We start from the raw sequence: 19535 nt of genomic DNA, 5'->3' as shown, positions 1-19535 counted from the left end.
AATTGAATTGGGGGAATTGCACTAGTTTAATGAGTCAGAGCAGATCAAATAGATGTGGGGGCAAACGAACAGCGAATGCCGGCTTATCAAACAGAGATAGAGATACAATTGTATCTTGACAGCTGTATGCTTATTAACTAACAGTTACTTATGCTAAAGCTACTAAGATGCATAGGCATTTACTTGTGTGTGGTGTACATATTATATTAATTGATATATATTAAGGCATTATCGCTTAAAGTAAGTTGTTCTGTTTTAAAACTGCGTGTGCTATGCTCTAAACAAATTTTAAAACAGAAAACACAAATATGTTAAGGAATTTCCAACTAGGCGCTTTATAAAATACACACGATTTTCTATATGAGACTCGCCGTTTTGCACTGATATGGATTATCGTACATATATAGTACATACAGGTTAGCTTAGTTGTACAATATAATGTGTAGCCTTTGCTTGCTAATTACTAAACATTGCAATATTCTGCAATTTCACACATCAATTCACAGCACAATTTCCATTGACAATTGTTTATACATACATACATAGAGATTTATGATGTTTTTGTTGTTAAAAAAAAAACAGTTTCGCAAAGTATATGATGCCGAAACCGAGTTGTTTGTTTGTAAACAATTAGCAGCATTTAAGGATCAAAAACAACATCAAGAAATTGAGAAATAATTACATTTGTGTTGCAAACATCTAAAGTACAGTCCAATAGCTCTTAAAATATATATTTTGTGTATACATATATCTATATATGTGTACAGTATAAAATATGCCTATCACAACGAGCTACAACTACAATATATATTTATACTACCATAAGCTATTTCATAAATATGTTTTTGTATGTGAACTCTGGTGAACTGTTTTGCAGCTTGGCATAAAAAACATCTGAATTATTGCATATTTTGTTATTTTGTTGTTTGGTTTGTTTGTTTTTCTATGAGGAATTTGCATTGAACACTTGGTTTATACATAAGTACAAAAGAAAGTATATAGGCGATAGTTTTGGAAACTACTATATAGTGAGGAATAGTAATGGTTGCTGCCTGGAATGTGTAAAGTAGCAGAAGACGACAGACAGCAGGGTTGAATTTGAGGGAACGAAATGTTTTAGGAACATTTAGCAGCTAACTACAGACGTATGGAGCTGAGCTCCTCCTCCTCCTCGTTGTTAATGAGCTCATTGCGATCATCATCGATTTGTATTTTATGATGCGAAGTGTTGCGCGTATGTTGCGGCGCCACAGCGACAGCAGCAGCAGCAGCAACATCAGCAGTGCTGCTGCTGGCTGCTGGCAGCGTTGTATAGTTAAGCTCCTTTGAGTTGGTGCGTCGATGTCGCAGTATGCTGAGTCCAGTCTCTGGCACATTCAAGTCCTTGGAATTGTTGCGCGAATGCGTGCGTGAGCCGCTGCTGGCCTCCGTTTCGTTCGAGTTCTTAAGCTTGCTGGCGTCCACATTGCTGACGACATTCTTCAGTAGATTGACATTCTTTTTGGCGCTGCCATGATGCGGATGTCGCAGGAAGTCCGCATCGAAGCGTATATTATTGGGCATATAGATCTGGTCGTAGCTATGATTGCGTGAATGCTTCTTTACAAAATGACCACAGCCGGTGGTAAGCTCATCGTCGTCATCCTCCTCAGCGCAGTCCTGTGGCCGCAGCTGATTCTGTATAAAGCGTATGGGCAGTGTTGGATCATCGCGCAGCGTCTTGTGTGCAGCATTGAGATCTGTGGAGTGATTGCGCGTATGCGTTTGCAGTTTCTTCAAAACGCCCGGCGCAACTGGCACATTGTGATCCTTGGCAAAGCTGCGTATCATTTTGACATCACACGAGGCGCTGCGGAAATGTTTCTTTGACTTGGTCTGCGGCAGTTGACAAGTGTTTGCTGCCTGGCCGCATTTGTCGTAGCTGCAAATTTGGAAACAGTGAATTAGTTGTAGCTACAGCTGGAGCTAAGCTTAAGGCCATACCCGTACTCCAGTTGCATAGTGCGTGAGTCGTTGCGTGAGTGGCGCAATATATCAGTTGGTATAATGAGCTCACGATTGCCGCTGCTAACAAAGACGGCGCCAGGCGGTTCGCCACCCGATAGCTTCTCCTCAAAGACTGCAAGGCAAGGCAGCGATTAAAGTAAAGCATAAGCAATTAATTATATTATACTTACGCTTATCCAGACTGATAATGGAGCCTATGATGGGATCACTGGCATTCAGCGGCTTTGTCTTGTCCAGCTGCTTGCGTCTGCGCACCAGCCACCAGTCCACCATAAATATAGCCAATGCCACCAGCTTGACCACAGCACACAGTCCCACATATCTGCACAATAAAGTGTTAAATCAATTTAACTTATTGTTTAATATTGTAACTTACTTATAGCGAAACTTTTCTATGTCATAGATCAAGCAGCGTCCGCCCTTTTCGCCGCAGCTGGACTTCCACAGCAGGCAGGTGGAGTCAATGAGATTGCCAAAGAGTATGGGCGCGGGTATGTAGCCAAACAGGCGAAAGATTACAAACTGCATGCCCAGCGCAAAGGAGCGCTCCTCCTCGGACACTGAGCGCAGCACAATCATGAGCAGCGGCATTTGCGTGGAAGCAACGACAAACGTCATAAAGAACAGCAGTATAAGAAATGGATAAATAGTGCGACAGGGCGTGGCACAAGGACCAGCTGTAGCCACTGGCACAACCGTAACCTCAGCAAAGTTTTCATTGGCACTCAAAGCTTGAGCTTGGCTGCCGCCAGCGCCGCGATAGATGCTGCTGCTTATATTAGCATGAACACCTTAAATTAAAGAGAGAGATTAGTCAATGTTGAGTGTTGAGCTGCGCTTAACTTACAGGCACAGTCCGTATAGTTGGAGCTGGAGCTGAAGGCAGTGCAGCCGGCATGACACGGGCTAAAGTAGGTTAACCCATTGTTGCCGCAAACGGGCTCCACTTCGCTTGTGAGACACTCGCAGCCGAAGTTGCACGCCGCTGTTAGATTCACCTGAAACGGCTGCTCCAGTCCAGCGCCTGCGCCTTTGTTGTAGTAAGGAATTGTAGTGCCTGCCATCTTGAGATTATCACAGCCCAAAAAGAACAACATGGCATAGCAAACAAGGCAGAGCAAATTGGTTATAAGCACAAACTGCACTGCGCCCTTGGGTTTGAGCTGGAAACGCTTCAAGATGCAGCCGCCAATGAAGATGCCAATGCAGGCGCCAGGCACAGCAATGGAGCCGGTAAAGATGTTGGCCTGACTTTTGCCCAAACTAAACTGCGTTTCCAAATATTTGGGCAGAAACACAACAAAGCCGGACACAATCATTAGCTCCATGCAGGCGCCCAGGCAGGTGACAATGTAAACAGGATTCTTTACAAGACGCAGCATGGATTGTGGTATGTCTTTAATGTCCTTGCCATAGCCTGTATCCACCTTAGGCGGCGTTGACGCCTCCTCCTCTTTGCTGGTGACGGCAACAATTTCCTTGCGCACCTTGCCCAGCTCATCGGTGTTGGCTGCGACGCTTGTGTTGTTGGGCAAAGCCTGTTGGACGACGCTGCTCTTGCGTATCTTCTTCTTCTCGTGTGTGAGCACTTTGGGAAACGAAAAGAACGGTATGGCCACCACTAGTAAAATAACGCCACAGAGCAGAAAGCCACCCCACCACATGCCCACCCAGCGACGATCACCAGGAGCTGCAAAACAAAATAAATTAGCAATTGAAATTTGAATTGAAGTGTGTACTCACTTATGGATATTATAGTCGAGGACAGCGAGTCCATGTGAAAGGAGAGCAGATAGGCGCCCAGGAGGAAGCCCACCACTGGTCCAAAGGCCGCCATGCTGTACATGCAGCCAATGTACATGGAGGAGCTGTCGGTGCGCACATGATCGTCCACATAGGTGGTGCCCAGCGTGAAGAGCGGACTGCCGCCGCCGCCGAGCAGCAGCTGGGCGAGCACAAAGAGCAGCACTGGGCCCGTTGTGGACGCCTTGCCCTCCAGGCAGTTATCCTCACGCAGCGTATGCGGCGCCAGCGGCTGATGCGACAGCCCACTGGAGAGTCTGCCCAAATCCATGTCCTGGTCACGCACCAAGGCGCTGCGGCAAATATTATCGCTGCTGAGATTCTTAATGGCAATGCCCGGATTGGGTTCGCCCGTAAAATGCGGCACCATAAACACCAGCGAGCCAATGCCCATGATGACAGCGCCTATGCCTATCCACACGGGAATATGCCGGCGACTGCCCAAATAACTAACAAAGATAACGGTTATGACATTGCCAATCTCATAGCTGCTGGCAATCAGTCCCGAGTAGCTGGAGGGTATCTCGAAGCGCTTCTCAATGGTCGTAATCACCGAGTTGATGTAGCCCGAGCTCAGCGCCTGCTGCATCATCACCAGCAGCGACAGCAGCAGCACAAAGATCTTGATCCTGGCGAATCTCTGTATGCCATATGGACGACAGTTGAGTATGCCGCAATCACCCGCACCATACTGCTCCTCATCGTCGTCCTCCTGCTCCTGCCGCTCCGCATTGAGGCACTTGCTCGCCGCCCCCGACGGCTGTCGACTGTGGCACTTGCTCTCCAACGCGCCCCCAGCAACACCAATGCCCAAGCTCACATGACTGTTGTCCTGGGCGGCATCGATGCTGCTGTCGTCGCCGCTATTCGTCTCCGAATAGAGTCCGGTCATCTGATACATGGACTCCTGTCGTCTGCAAAGTTAAGCAAAACACAATTATAGAATCTCTTTGAAGCGATATATATATAATATATACAGACTTATATAGTAAGCTTTGAATGCTTAAACTAGGAACACTCAATTATTATTTGCTCTAACTAAATGTGGTTTATACTTAATATAAAAGTGGATTAACAATTAATAAAATCAATCATTGAGATTCTATTTCTTAGCAATTTTGCTTTGTCAGAATTTTTTTGGAACTTTGAAATTTAAATTTATGCAATTGCTGTAGTTTTTAATTTAAAATAAAGCTAAACTATTCAAAACATGAATAATTAAGTTAATCGGCTTGAGATTCTTTGTTAGACAAAGGCAACAGTAGCCAGTGTTATTAATATGATAAGTTAGTTTAGTAGATTACATTTGTAATCTCGAGATTCTATATTTTAACAATATAGTAGCAAAGTATTCATTAAGTTTTAAATTAAAGTAATTGCTTCAATATCATTACAAGAAAAAAGTATTTTGCTTATTGTTGCTAATTTTTGCCTAACTTAGCAACAAAACTAACAGAAATTTCAATAAGTGGCTGAAGCTCTTTAGAATCAAAACTAGTTTAAACATTTCTGCTATTGGAAGTCTGAGCATGGAGCATGGACTAACCCATAACTGCAGCACTGTAGCTAGTCAATGCACTAGTTTGTATATATGGGCTTAAACCGCAGGCATCGTAAGCTTTTATTTATATTTTCTCTTTAATATATTTTGATGCATTTAAGCATAAATCACATCACTTTAAATAAAAAGCGTTTGCGCTTTGCTTTCACTGCTTTCAGCCAATTTCGCTGCTTCTACTTGCATTGGGCTGTGGACTGCGGACTGTGGGCAGTCATAATGGGCTTTGGCCCAGTGCCGCGTTGGCATTGGCGGCAGCTTCATTTGGCTGACCTAGAACTTGACGTTGACGCTTGTGCAAATATGTGCACTGGCATTCAGGGCAGTCAAGGATATATAGACTAAGCCTCAAGCAACACTCACTTGGCAATATCCGCGGCAGGGAATAGGCAGAGACGACTGGCAACTGGCAACTGAACTGCAACGGCAAAACGTCACTGCCAATTGGCAAACAACATAATCTTGCACGACGTTTGTTGGGTGTGGGTGTTGTGTGGAAATACCAACAACTTGACTCGACTCGACTCGAATATATCAATATTTGACCAAGTTGATGGCGCGGAATTTGAGGGGGTGGTGCTGTTCACCTAATCGACTGCTATCGATTGTGTCTCAATGATGAATTATTAAAGGCGCACCGACTGCGAGTTACGACCATCGACTCCTCCTCAGCTTAATTACACAGCAATCCTCGTGACTTTGGAAGTGGCAGTGGGTGCAACAACAACAACAACAATAATAATAATAATGTGCCACATAGTTTGACTCCCCCCACCCCCACCCCATTGGCGGGCAAGTGTCAATTTATGTAAACACTCGTGTTCTGGCTTTTGGCTTACATTTGAGTGCTGAGCACTAATGTCGTGCCATTGCACATTTTCTCACCTGTGACCTTTGCGATGTGATGTCGTGCCTCCCCCTCCACACGCCTCCACATCCATGCCCAGGCCGGTTGTCCCCATCGTGCCTGTCACCGTGCCTGCGGTGGTGGCTTTGTTGCTGCCACTCGCAGCCGTTGCATCCATTGCGCCGCTGCTCGCCTCCTCCGGCTCGTCCTCCTGCTCGAAGGAGGGATTCGTATACTGCTGGCTTGCATGCTGTGGAACGGTTCGCGTTTTCGTTGACATCTTCTGGCATTCATACGACTTTACGATTCGATTTTGTTTCAGTTCTTTGGGTTAATTGCAGTCGTTACTGTGCTAAGGCTTTGTGGCATATTCTGCAAGGGAAGAAGAAAATAACTTTAACTTTAGTTGGGCATAAATCAAATCAAAGACAATTAGAAGCATTAACAAGTGTAAATATAATGTAAGTATATGTAAATAATTATTGAAGTATTGAAGCTTGAATTGAGCGAGTTATGTGCTGAAGTTATGAAAAATGTGTAAAGCAAAATTGAAGAACAAGAAATAAGTTGAAACGGATTTTGTCAGTAAGAAATCTTTAATAAGCTTGCAATGGAAATTGGCCAAAACAATGTTCATTCATTTATAATGATCAAGCAGTCAACTTAAAATTTCAAAGTTTGCAAAAATTGTAATTAAACAAATGCATTGAACTTAGTTTGACTTAAAACTTGGCTGAGTAATAAAACATATAATTTTAATATATCAAACAATTACTAAAAGAGAGGAGATGCATTTTCGCTTGTCTGCCAAACTTTACCCATGCGCTTTGTATTAAAAATAATGATGAAATTTTTATTATATAACATAACGAATATATCTATATCATTAGCAATAAAATGCGGACTATACACAATACTTCTAATAAAAGAGCGTTGTAACGAAAATCCAAACTCTTTTTATAAACATTTGAGTTCACTCTTAAAGCAATTTGCATTTTTTTTTGTTAACATATTATTTGTATATTAAATATATTACTATAGAACTATGAATTAAATCTTTAAAATTCATTGTTTCAATTTACACAGAATTTTCAGTTGAATTAAGCTTCATAGCTTTGACTTCATAGCTGCACTATTATTAATATTATTATTATTGTTGTTGTTGTTAGGCAGCTGTCTCTGTATTTCTTGTAGTGCACACGTTGCTCCACTTGAGAGGCGAAGGCAGACTCAGTGGACTACTTGTAGCAGCTGCAGGACAGAGAATTCGCAAATTCACTTCCTGAAGTGTTGGTTGCCATTGCGAGACTAATTGTGCGCATACAAATCTAAAAAACAATAAGAGCAAAGAATTGTGCAAGTGTCTGTGTGTGTGTGTGTGTGAGAAGGACAAGTGGCCATGAGAGCGACTGCACACATGCGGACTGGCAAAAGGATAATTACAAAAGGCGCCAAGCCAAGGCGGCCCAGTGAGCTAACACAATAGGGGCATAGACTAGAGACTGCTGCTGTGTGCGTGTGTGTGTGTGTGTGTGTGTGTGTGTGTGTGCTCGTTATTGCAGCATGTGGAGCCACAGCAGCAGACGTCAGCTGCTGATTTCCCTTTCATTAATATGCGTCGTAGCGAAACAATAAATAGATATAGACTATATATGCACATGGTCGGGGCTGTCGCTCATAATGCTGACAGTTATCGATTGGGCAGCAGCCTCAAAGGGCAAAGCTAACAAACAATAGCAAGATGCTAGAACTAACAAAATAAATGCAACTCTTATTAAAGTTGCGCGCTTAGCGCTTCGCTTGACCCATTTACATTAGAAATTTGTTGGGACTGGTGCTTGGGGCTGAAGCTGTGGCTATTCCTGGCTGCACACAACACTCAACCCGTTAAGCAATTATGCCTGCACCACAGTCTTGTGGCAGCTACTCGAATATTCTATGCTTGACCCACAAAAAAAAACTGTTACAGCTTATTGCCCTGCCATGTGCCACAATTTTGATGTCAGAGCAAAAGTTGCTGTTTTTTTTTTTCTTTTTTCTAGCAGCAGCTGCTGTGCAATCAATGACATAATGCTATATATATCAATATATATGTTGGCAAACAGCCAAAGCATAGATCTAGCTAACTCTAAAAAAAAGTCAACGTTTCAACATAAAGGAATTATGCATCAATGCACTTATTTTATTATATTCGGGGCTACATATAATTGATTAAATTTATTTGTTACAATGGCTGCCAAGCTTGTAACATTTTTACAGCTGTTGAGCGCAAACAAAAGCATAATTTGGATTGCTATCTGAATTGTATAAAAGGCTTTAAATGAAAGTCAGGTAAAAGTGAAAAAGTTAAGTACTGAAGTAGGGAAAATTAGGCAGACAGCTAACAGTATAGAAACAATAGAAAGAAATAGTAATTGGCGCATTAACTAAAGTCAGTTTGTTCATATATAAATTAATTTGAACAATCAGCTTTGAGCAATCTAGCAATTGCTTCTTTTTTCTTGTCTATAAATTAGTTGAGCAGACTAAGCTAAAGTGCATTAAAAAGTTCGTTGCTTCCAATTTCAGTTAAGCTAAAAATATTTGCTATAATAATTATGAATTTTTTTTAAAAGAAATTCTTAAAAGCAGTGAGCATAACTGTGCCAAGTTTTAAAATAAAAATTATTGAAATTAATTTAAAAAATAAGTAACAACTGCGTACTGCTTTTACTTATACAAACTAAAAATTAAACGCTGCTTACAACTTATTGAATTATGCATATAAAACGTTAACTGTTTACTTTATATAAATTTATTTAGCTTTATATTTACTATGCTGCAATTTAAAACAATTCTATTAAATTCTATTGCACACTTTTCTCAGTATCATAATCAATCTAACTTTTATCATTCATCGCATGTTCCCTTAACGAGTGCATTCAATTCAATTCAATTCATATTCATATGTCAAAGTTAATTACTTTCTCACTCACTTATCGCAATTTGCGGCAATTTGCAATTAAACAAGACAACAACTGCAATTGTTTAACAAACTGCAGATGCCCCCACAGCTAATTGAAGGCAGTTTGACATTCTTGACATTTTGGGCAGAGTGAAAGTTGCCGGCAACTCAGGCCTATAATCAAGCCGACTTATTTAATATATAACATTAAGATCAGACAATGACTTGGCGGCAACATCTACAACCACAAAAGATCAGCTGCGAGTGCTTTTGTGGGTTATGACACACAAATTGCTGTAAATATTACATCAACTACAAAAATTTCGTAGCAATTTGCTGAGCACTGCGCAACTTTCGTTGAGGAAACATAAAGCTTGAGAAAAAGTTTTTTGTTTATGGCTGCGATTTTTCATATGTTGTCATATTTTCCGTGATTAAACATTTTAATTGTCAAAGCAAATGCAAAGCAGGTCAGAGCTCAGACCTCAGACGCTTTTAGCTTTAGCCAATCAATTTCATTTTGAAAGCTGCCAATATTTCTTGTCATCGATTTTTGCATAACCATAGCCCAGACCAGGTGGGTTGCTTGTCTTTATTTTTATTTTTGCTTTTTGCTTCTTTTAAACTTAATCAGGTTTGCTGTGACGCATTGGTGGCCAATATGGTGGCCAAGTGACCTTCACAGCTGCTCAAAAGCAACAGAGAAACATAAGTACACGTATCTGTAGTATCTGTGGCAATTGTTCAACATATTTTATTATAAGTTGTGCCGGTTTACAATTTAAATCAAAGCAATTGCAGCGGTTAACAAATTATTGTATTTCATTTACAAATTATTATTGCAATAATAATTTTGCCTTTGAATTTGCTTTCAAAGCTTGTTTATAATTTAACATGCAATACTGTTAAGCATAGAAATGTTTTAAATTTCAATTATTTTGCATGATTTTATATTTATTATTATTGTTGACAATAGACAACTAACATAACATTACAATAAATGTCTATAAAAATTAAATAATTCAATGTATTTATTTAAATTTATCAGAAGCAAAATGTTGCTTCGAATTTATTTGAATTTCTTGCACTCTCTTGAGAACTATTTTAAACAAATCTGTACTAAATTCTACAAGCGATTAAAAATATCAAAAGCACTGCAAATAAATTCTTGCTTAAAATATAAATTTATTTATTTATGTTATATGCAAAGCTTCGCGCTATATTTGAAAAGAAATTATAGTTTAAAGTTTTATAAATTTCAAACACTTTTACAAAAAAAAAAATAATTAAACTAAAATTTCTTATACACAAGACTGCACTTGCCATTTAAAAAATCATAAAAAATTGCTTGCTTAACTTGCTTAGAGTCTTGAACTAATAAAATTACATAGCATAAAAATAAAACTCGTATAAACTGCTGACTTTGGCTTTGGCGTCGCAACCAAACTGCAGGCCACACCCACATGAAGGCGTAATGGGCGTTTCAGGGTTAACGAATTGGTCAAACTTATGCGAAGCTGTGTGGGGTGACTAACGGTCGAGACTGTACGCTTGGCGAATAAACGAGGCCAGCGTCAGAGCTGTGAGAACAAAGATCAGGCAGTGGAAACAGCAAAAAGCGCGACTCGTCCATTCAACTTTGGAGTGATGGGAGTGACGTGTTGCTGCCACCTTAGCGTGCAGTCAAGCTAATGAGAGCTGGAGACAGATCTTGAGCAACAATATTTTGTTTAAACAAAGACACAATGGGCAATGATCTCGCTCACACCAACACACAAGCAAATTGCAATTGTCTAAGCAGCTTACACACAGATACACACACACATGCATATTTAACTGCAGTGGTAATCGGATACACTCCATCTAACTCACACTTGTTGTCTCGGTTGTGCTCCAGGTGTTATGTGGGTGGTTGGCCAAGCAACAAAAGCAAGCACACAATATGGAAGCCCCTTTCATTCAGTGCAAATTAAATGCTGAACTGAAGATCGACTTCGACTTCGACTTCGAGTCTCCGCTTAGCAAATTCGTAGGGGTGGAACGCATTTGGAAACCCTAGACTGCAGTCAGCTTACACTTTAGCGAAAGTCAACGCTAAAACAAATTCACAATTGGGCAATCTTCAGTGGCAGAAAAAGCAACAACAGGCGGCTGCATTAGCAAACATCAAAAATGCATTTACTTAATTAAAGAAATTAATGTAAACTTTTTTTAGCAAAACTGTTATTTGTACATTTATTCATTATGGGAATAATTTTAATTTTAGAGTAGCGGAAGTTGGTCTATTAACTTTGCTGTAGCTATGACAAGTCTAAAAAATAAATAAAAGATAGCAAGCTAAACATAAAAGGCGCAGATAATTAATTTTTTTTTTGGCACATAAACATTGTTTGCTATTCTTGTACAGTTGGCATAAGTTTTTATTATTTTATTGGCTCTTAACCTTCAACTAAAAGCTAAGTAAATGTTTTGCAACATTTTTAGTACAAATTTGTTGCTAATTTGTTCAAAGCAGGTAACGTCAACGTTAAAAGTTTTATTTTAAGCATTACGTATACGTCACGTTGAATTTTATTAAGCGCGAAAAAGAAAAATATTCATATATAAACGTTAGCTTAGAAATAAATCATTTTTATTTAATTTTACATTTTTTAAACAAAAATAATAAACATTTAAAACAGTATTTAAAATAATTATATGAGTAAGCATAGATTGTATAAAAAGAATAATTTTGTTATAATTAAATTGTTTCAATGTTCATTATTGCGTGTTATTTATTTGTTTGCTTCCAGGAATTTAAATATGTTATGGCTAAAAAAAATTCCCATGAGTAAATATATGGGAAATATTTGTGTCAGTAAGTCAAATCATTTAAAATTGCTTATCAGACATTAAATGGCACAAGTTTATTAAATAAACATTAAGCTCATGTTAATTTACAAACAATTTACAATTGAAAAAGTAAATGTTGCTGTAACTAACTCGCAGCTTGAGCATTTAATTCAATGTTTAGTTTGCTTGCCCAACTTAAGTGCCGCGAACGAGAAAAAGTTTGCGGTTAATTGTATGCTTTTAATTTTATCTTTCTTTTGCAGATTGCTACAACGTGTGGAGCTTACAACAGACCTTCCGCTGGCTTAGCCCGACAGAGACAGAGCGAACGTAAGAGAAAGAGAGAGCAAGCAAAGCGTGCGTTTGAAACTGTGCAGAGATTATAAATGTTTGACATTGAGTGAAGTCCAAAGCAGTTCACGCTATTGCAGTATTACATAAATCTACAAAAAAGTAGACTGCTGTGTATGTGTGCGTGTGTGTGTGTGTATGCTGCGTATTTTACTGCGACACAATGCCATCATTCTAATTGCTTTGTTTTTTTTTTCGTTTTTTTTGTTCAGCGCCTTATCTGCATTGTTTATACAATAATTTGTGTACGTAATTGCTGCTACTATTACTTTTACAATCAACAGTTGTCTATTTACATATAAGTAAAGCAACAGTTTACTTAAGAGCGAGACAGAGTGGTGAAGAGAGAGAGAGAGAGAGCAATCATTTACAAACTGTTGTCTTTGTTGCTGGCAACGTTATCAGACACACAGACTGGGGCAGCCAGCGATGCTCTTATCAATTTAGCAATTGACACAAGTCGAGGAGTGGCTAGAATAACATTTATCAATTTGCAATATTTATCAGCGAGGAAATGTTTTGAAAGCATTAAGCAAATAGAGCAATAGAGAAATAGGCAAGAAAATAAAATAAATTGAATAAGTACTAACTGCTAAATACAAAAACTGCATTTAATTAAACAAACTTTTATGATGTAAGTAAGTTGCTACTACGTATACTTAATAAATGAATAAGACAAATAAGAATAACTGCTAGCTACAAATTAATTTAAATCAATTAGAATTTTGTTACATTTGCTTAGTATGCATTTCTTTGAATTAAAGATATGTTTCATTTTGTTATATGCCATTTTACTAAAGTAAACGAATATACAAATAAATTAAATAAATTCTAAGTACAAACAATGCATTTCTTTGAATTAAAATATGTTTCATTTTGTTATTCAAACAAAGTTCAAACTCTTATACGCAATTTAACAAAGGAAGAGAAATGTCAGCAACTGCTATAAAATGAAATTAAAATAAAATAAAATTAAATAAAAATATGTGCTTGGCTTTGATTGCAATAGAATAAGTTTCAGTTAGTTAAACGGATTTGTTAACACGTACGTATACTTAATAAATAAACAAGTTAAATAAAAATATGCGTCAGCTCTAAATGCAATTTAAATGAATGAATAGCTTCAATATACTTAAACTAATAAAACATAGCTTAAGTATATTAAGCTACAAACTCTCATACGCTAATAGGATTTGTTAGCAACTGCTACGTATACTTAATGCACATACGAATGTGACGAACAAAACTTTGCCATATCTATAACTGTTAAAGCTCCCACTATAACTGGCAGCAGGCAAAGCGAATCAAAAGTCATTAATAAAAAAACAACAACAACAATAACACTTAAACAAGTTTGCAAATTGGCTTCCTGTATGCGCAGCACAGAAAACTAAATTATTTTTTTTCTTTTTGTTGTTTACAAACTTATACGCATTTGTATTGTATCTATAGGTAGCGCGTGTACTTGCAACTGCAGCGGCAATAAATGCAATTTATTCTTTTTTTTTTAACATTGTTTCAGCGAAAATGTAATATAATTAATGTGAATGTGTTTAAGACAAAAGGTGCAAAAGCATGACACATGGCCAAGAGAGGCGAGACACTTGACAAAAGCGCAAACAAGTTGCTTTATTTGGTGTTGGCTTTGAGGCAAAAATAAAAAGTCATTAATGACCTTTACCATTTAAGCTTAAATATCGCGTAAATACGTATGTTAACAAACTGTTGTTTCAATGTTAAACTTATGCACTAACTGTTAGCAGCACATTCTATGTACAAGTTCAATGCACGAGACGACGACAAAGTAAAAAATATAAAACTTAAGTTGCTCTTCGTACGTGTTTTTCATCCACAAATCAGACGCTGATTGCTATCGCCGCAGATTCTAATGGAATAACCCACAAAGGACGTGACACAAGCTCCATACATAACTGTTATACACACACTCGACTACTTTTTAAAATTGATTATAGGCATGACAATCAGTGCTGCTTTGAATAAAAAACCAACATCGAGTTCAAAATAAATTTCAACAATTTGGCAATTAAATTGATTGTATATTGATATAAGCTTAGGAAATAATCCCAAGCGCATTAAGTCATTAAAAAAAAGCATTTTTTATAGCAGCTCGATTTGATTTAATAGCTTGGAACCTGAGCGATGGGTTTACAATCGAAGCTATCAACATAAATTCAGCTGGGACTAATAACTAAAGCAGCATAGTAAACTATATAGGGCAATAACTGTATTAATTTATAAATAGTACAAATGCTCAGACTTAAAATCAATGAATTAACTAGCTGAACTGTTTAAAATGAGCGAAATGTTATTGAATGAATTTCAAGTCTTTATTTATTTACTTTTTCTATTTACTGAATATATTAGTTGACCTAAATGATTTAATTAAATAATGCAGTTATTAGAAATAAACAATTCAAAAAATAAATATATATATAAACTTTAATGTGCAAAGCTGCTTATGCTATTTTTATTTGTTTATATCACTTTATGCTTATAACAGTCTATTGTCATTTTAAATTATTAACATATTGTTAAACTTAACGTTCTGTTTAGCAATTGTTATAAAAATAGCTTTGTTTAAATGCTAAACAAAAGAACTCTTGTTTGTTATTAACAACTTTAAGTAAATGTCGCTGCCTTTGCGGCCTGCAGTTTATTTATTTTATTTGTATGCAATTGAAATTGGCAATGCAGCTCAGGTAAACAATATTCAACGATTGTGTGACGTCAAACTGCAAATCAATGTGCAATGAAAGGGGCAGGGGCAGTGTGGAAAGCACAAAGACAAAGTCATAAACTGAATATGCAAAACTTATTTTTTACTTTATGAGTGCATTTCATTTATCAAGGTTGCTGACTTGACGTCAGGCAAAGAAAGAAAATTATGAATTATATAAATTGTACTTGTGATAATAATTTATCTTTATGCATTGTTTACACTATACACGAAATTTGCGTCAATTGAAGCTTGCGCGTGTTTTTCAAACATTTGTTTATAAATTATGCGAAGCCAAATCACATTTGCATAATTAGATTAGTAGTAAATTTTAAAGACAGCAGCAGCAGCAGCAATGACAAGCCCAAAAGAAAACTGCACGTGTCTGCGTCTGTGTGTGTGTTAAAACAAAAATAGATTTTAGTCGCGAGCGTAGCAACAAAGAAAGATTAGAGAGAGAGAGAAAGGTGCACATGCCTGAAGATTAAAAATAAAATTACGCTGCAAAAGCAAACACAAGTGTATAAAACAAACTAAGAACCAACAAACTAATGACAGCTGCTACTGCATTTTAACTACGACCAGACAAACTTAAAACTTAAACGCACTCAAATTATTTATAGCCAAGTGTAAGCAAAGTCTAGTCTGCTATAATCTTAATATTGTTTATGCCTAAGAGTGTCTAATGCATTGTTTGTGTTTTATTTGCTAACAAAAAAAAAAGATACTAACGGCTTGCATTGGATTAGCTAAACAGCAACCACAAATACTAAATGTGCCCCCACATAAAAGTTGCTCGAGTCAATGAACAGCGTGAGCTTCATAAGTATTTACTTATGCGCACTTTAAATACACTTACTGTAAACAAAACATACCTATAAACATATATAATGCTTCAAAATATATTTGGCATAGCTTAAATTCTGCAGAAAACATTTTAAATTGATTTCAGTTTGTTTAGCTTAGCAATCATTTTTCATTTATAAATTTTGAGCAGCTATGTTATATATAGCTATGAAAAGTTTGAATATATGTATATATCTGGTAGACATTAACTACATACATTTATTTTAAGCAGCAACATAAACTTATGCTGAATTATTGATTCCATTTATAGTTTGTATGGCATATAAAAATATATTTACCAAGCTTAAATTATTGATTATGCACATACACATTTTATACATATTTAATTTATGGTTTGTATGGCATTTAGAAAGATTTTTGTAAAGTTTAAATTATTGAAATGAACATATAAATTTTATATTATGATTATGCAACACATAATTTATAGTTTGTATAGCTTAATGTTAAAAGATTTTTGATAAAGTTAATGTCCAAATTTTAATATATAAAATAAACTAAGTACAGATTCTTGTAGCTTTATCTAACAATCGATCTGCAATCATTTTAAATTCATTTAATGCGCCTTAATTTTGGCATAAAACTAATGTCACATATTATTTTTTTTTTGGTTATATATAGAAAAATGTTTCTTCTTTTTGTTATCTGGCAAACATTATCGCCTCACTTCCGGCATGTGAGAAAGGTGGAATGCATGTAAACAACAAAAACGAAGCAATAGCAACAAAAAAAAATTTAAATTCCTTTTAATTGCGCTTCCCATGCAATAAATTCATGTTGATTGCTTTTCTCTAATATTTTCTAGATAAGCCACACGAGTGACTATTTGTTATTATTATTGTTGTTGTAGTTGCACATTGCAACTGACCTAAAAACCAAAATAAAAAACAAAACCACTACTGTTAAATTTAAACATGCTAAAGCAAATTGTTGCTATTGCTGCTGCTGTGGGCATTATTAAATTAAATAAATAGGTGAATGATGCGCCCTAAATCTATTCAAATTGTAAACTAAAATAAACACGCACAGCAATAGTTAAATTATTGTTGTCATTGTTGTTGTAAAATTACACAAAAAAGCAAGAAAATTGTTGTATTTGTTAGTGAGCTCATTGTTGTCTCTTCAAAAGGCAAAGCTGACACATTATTAAAAGAAATACAAATTGGGAATTACATTAACAATACAGAATTTAGTAGTAGTAGTAGTAGTAATAGTAGTAGTAGTAATAGTAGTAGTAGTAATAGTAGTAGCTGTAGTAGCAGTTAAAGTAGTTTTAATTTCTCTCACAACAACTTTAATATTTTGGGTGGGTCTTAACACAAAAAAAGAAACAATAAAATCGCGCATTGTTTTATTTTAAGTCAACGTCACCTGCTTTCTCCCAACATACGTAAAAAACAAAAACGAATTTATTATTATTATATGCGTGTTGCTCATAGGTGTGACCACAGCCGAAAATTAAAGAGTCGTCACTACTTTCGTCTCTAAGTATTTGTTGCTTAACAAAGATCAAACATTTACATTTGTTTATTGCTCAACTGAAATTTCAAGTGCAGTTTATTTTTATGTGTTTTTAATGTATAAACATAACAACTCAAGTAGCTTATTCAAAATTGATTTAAACAGATTCTAAGCACGTTTATAAAAAATTCAATTAAAGCTGTTATATCACATGAGAGCTTTGGGGCTTTATGCGTAATACAGCAAATTTCTCAAAGTGTTTATAAATAAGTTTCCACGCGCTTTTAAACAAAATCAGTCAATAGAAAGAAACCCACACATAGCTGAACAAGTTATATAACTTAATTGAATGTAGGCCTAGCTAAAGTAGAGCCCCCCATAAGCCAAGCGTATTGCCCAAAATATAAATAAGTTAAGCACACACAGACAGCACACAACAACAGTAGGGGGGTTGGTGGGGCAGAAAGGGCAACACTTGTGTGTTGTTGTGAGGGCTTGTGAAATAAACAATCGGATGACTGAGACGGCGGCTTGAGCCTAAACAAGTGTTTTGATTGAAAGTTCTCTGCTGTTAGTCTGGCAGCCCTAAAGGCTTTGATGATTGCAGTTGAATGGCCCCCGCTTTATTTGATTTTTACATATAATACTTATTTTGGCAGCTTGTTGGAGCTTATCGCTCTTTTAATCGATTTTCCACACAATTTTCTGTGCATGTGTGTGTGTGTGTGTGTGCTAATGCTTTTTGTGCTAAACTTTTCAAAGCAACTTTACCTTTTTTTTTGCATTTTTGACATTTGTTGTCAAAACTCTTTTCAGCTAATTTTCAGCTTCTTTAAACACACACACACACACACACACACACATGTGTTTAAATTTGATATAAAAGAAATGTTAATGAAATCATTAACATGCCTATTGTACGCTTAATCAGCTTGCGAAATTTTGTTGTTTCAATTTCATGAACAAATGCATAAAATATTTCATGCAGACATAACTATGATATAATAGCATACATATATAATTATTTGTTTTAGCTGTATAAATTTGTTATCCTTGGACGTATATAAAGCTGCTGCTTTTAATTATTATTGCACTTTTATTTACATTTATTTGTTTACAACTTTGTTTATTTTTGTTTCATATACATGCGCATGTAATAATTATTTCGTTTGCTGTTGTGAAATAATAAGATTTTCATTTAAATATTTTGCTTTAAAAATTTTGTTGTTTAGATCACGCCAAATGTTAACCGCAGACTGCGAATGACAAGCTCCACACAGACACACACACACATGCGCATACTGCTGATCGTGTGTGTGTATGTGTGAGAGAGAGCGCGGGAGAGCGCCATGGCTCCACTAAGCAGCAACTCGAGCGAGGCGAAGAAGAAACCGGTTATGGGTCTTTAATGATCAAATGGTACCACAAAAAGTAGACAGAGAGCGAGACAAAGCTACACAAACACCGTTAGATCCGCGACTTGTGTTTATGTATTGTGTTGATTTTTTGCAAGATCTTTTATTTAGCAAGCAAGCCCAGCTAATTGCGAACTATATATGCAAGTAGACACACACACACACACACAAACACGTGTGGAAATTGGCACAAATTGTGAGAGCGAGAGAGAGCAAACTTTGAATTGGCAGCAAGACAAACTAAAAACAGCTGTGCCCCAATATTGGGGCACGATTTTTCATGAAAGAAAACAAAGCCCAAACAATATGTAATAACCGTAAGTTATTGTTTTTTGAATGTTAAGCAATTTCCTAAGTACTGCAATTTGTAGTCATTGCTACTTTTTGTTTGCATTTGTTAAACTCATTAATAGCTATTACTTAATAACTTTTTAACAACTTGCAACTAATGAAAGCGCAAATGTTGACTTAAAGAACACGCATTATGGCTATTTTTATATTTAACTCGCAAGTGTTAAAAAACCAGTTCCTTATTTTCTTGTCAACAACAAAAACAACTTTGACTTTTGCCAATTTTTAAATGTCCAAACTAGTTATATGAAACGAAAGTTGAACTTTTAGATTTTATAGAATAAGGCGTTAAGAATAGTAGTAGTCGCTTTTGAAATTGATTTACATAGCTGACCTAAAATATTACAAACATTTTACTCTTTAAC

The 19535-nt window shown here is 36.5% G+C and overlaps 1 protein-coding gene across 1 annotated transcript; it reads right to left on the bottom strand.

Annotated features, from left to right (window-relative positions):
• Positions 1–2: 2 nt before the first annotated feature.
• Positions 3–6609, bottom strand: LOC108608111 (solute carrier organic anion transporter family member 5A1). The gene is made up of 7 exons (XM_033295061.1): positions 6254–6609; positions 3751–4724; positions 2855–3697; positions 2384–2798; positions 2178–2329; positions 1984–2119; positions 3–1921 (listed from the first exon to the last, which is right to left on the bottom strand). The coding sequence occupies exons 1-7, from the start codon at positions 6493–6495 to the stop codon at positions 1138–1140; spliced, it is 3546 nt and encodes a 1181-aa protein (XP_033150952.1). The 5' UTR covers positions 6496–6609; the 3' UTR covers positions 3–1137.
• Between the last annotated feature and the right edge of the window lie 12926 nt (positions 6610–19535).

This window comes from Drosophila busckii, chromosome 2L, assembly GCF_011750605.1.
Source record: "Drosophila busckii strain San Diego stock center, stock number 13000-0081.31 chromosome 2L, ASM1175060v1, whole genome shotgun sequence".
Lineage (NCBI taxonomy): Eukaryota > Metazoa > Arthropoda > Insecta > Diptera > Drosophilidae > Drosophila > Drosophila busckii.
This window is presented reverse-complemented; position numbering and strand designations above follow the sequence as displayed.

Coding starts and splice junctions, on each gene's coding strand:
- LOC108608111 (XM_033295061.1), bottom strand. CDS start 6,495: ATGTCAACGAAAACGCGAACCGTTCCACAGCATGCAAGCCAGCAGTAT. Junction 2,120..2,177: donor CATTATCAGTCTGGATAAGC/GTAAGTATAATA, acceptor CTTGCCTTGCAG/TCTTTGAGGAGAAGCTATCG. Junction 1,922..1,983: donor ACTATGCAACTGGAGTACGG/GTATGGCCTTAA, acceptor CCAAATTTGCAG/CTACGACAAATGCGGCCAGG.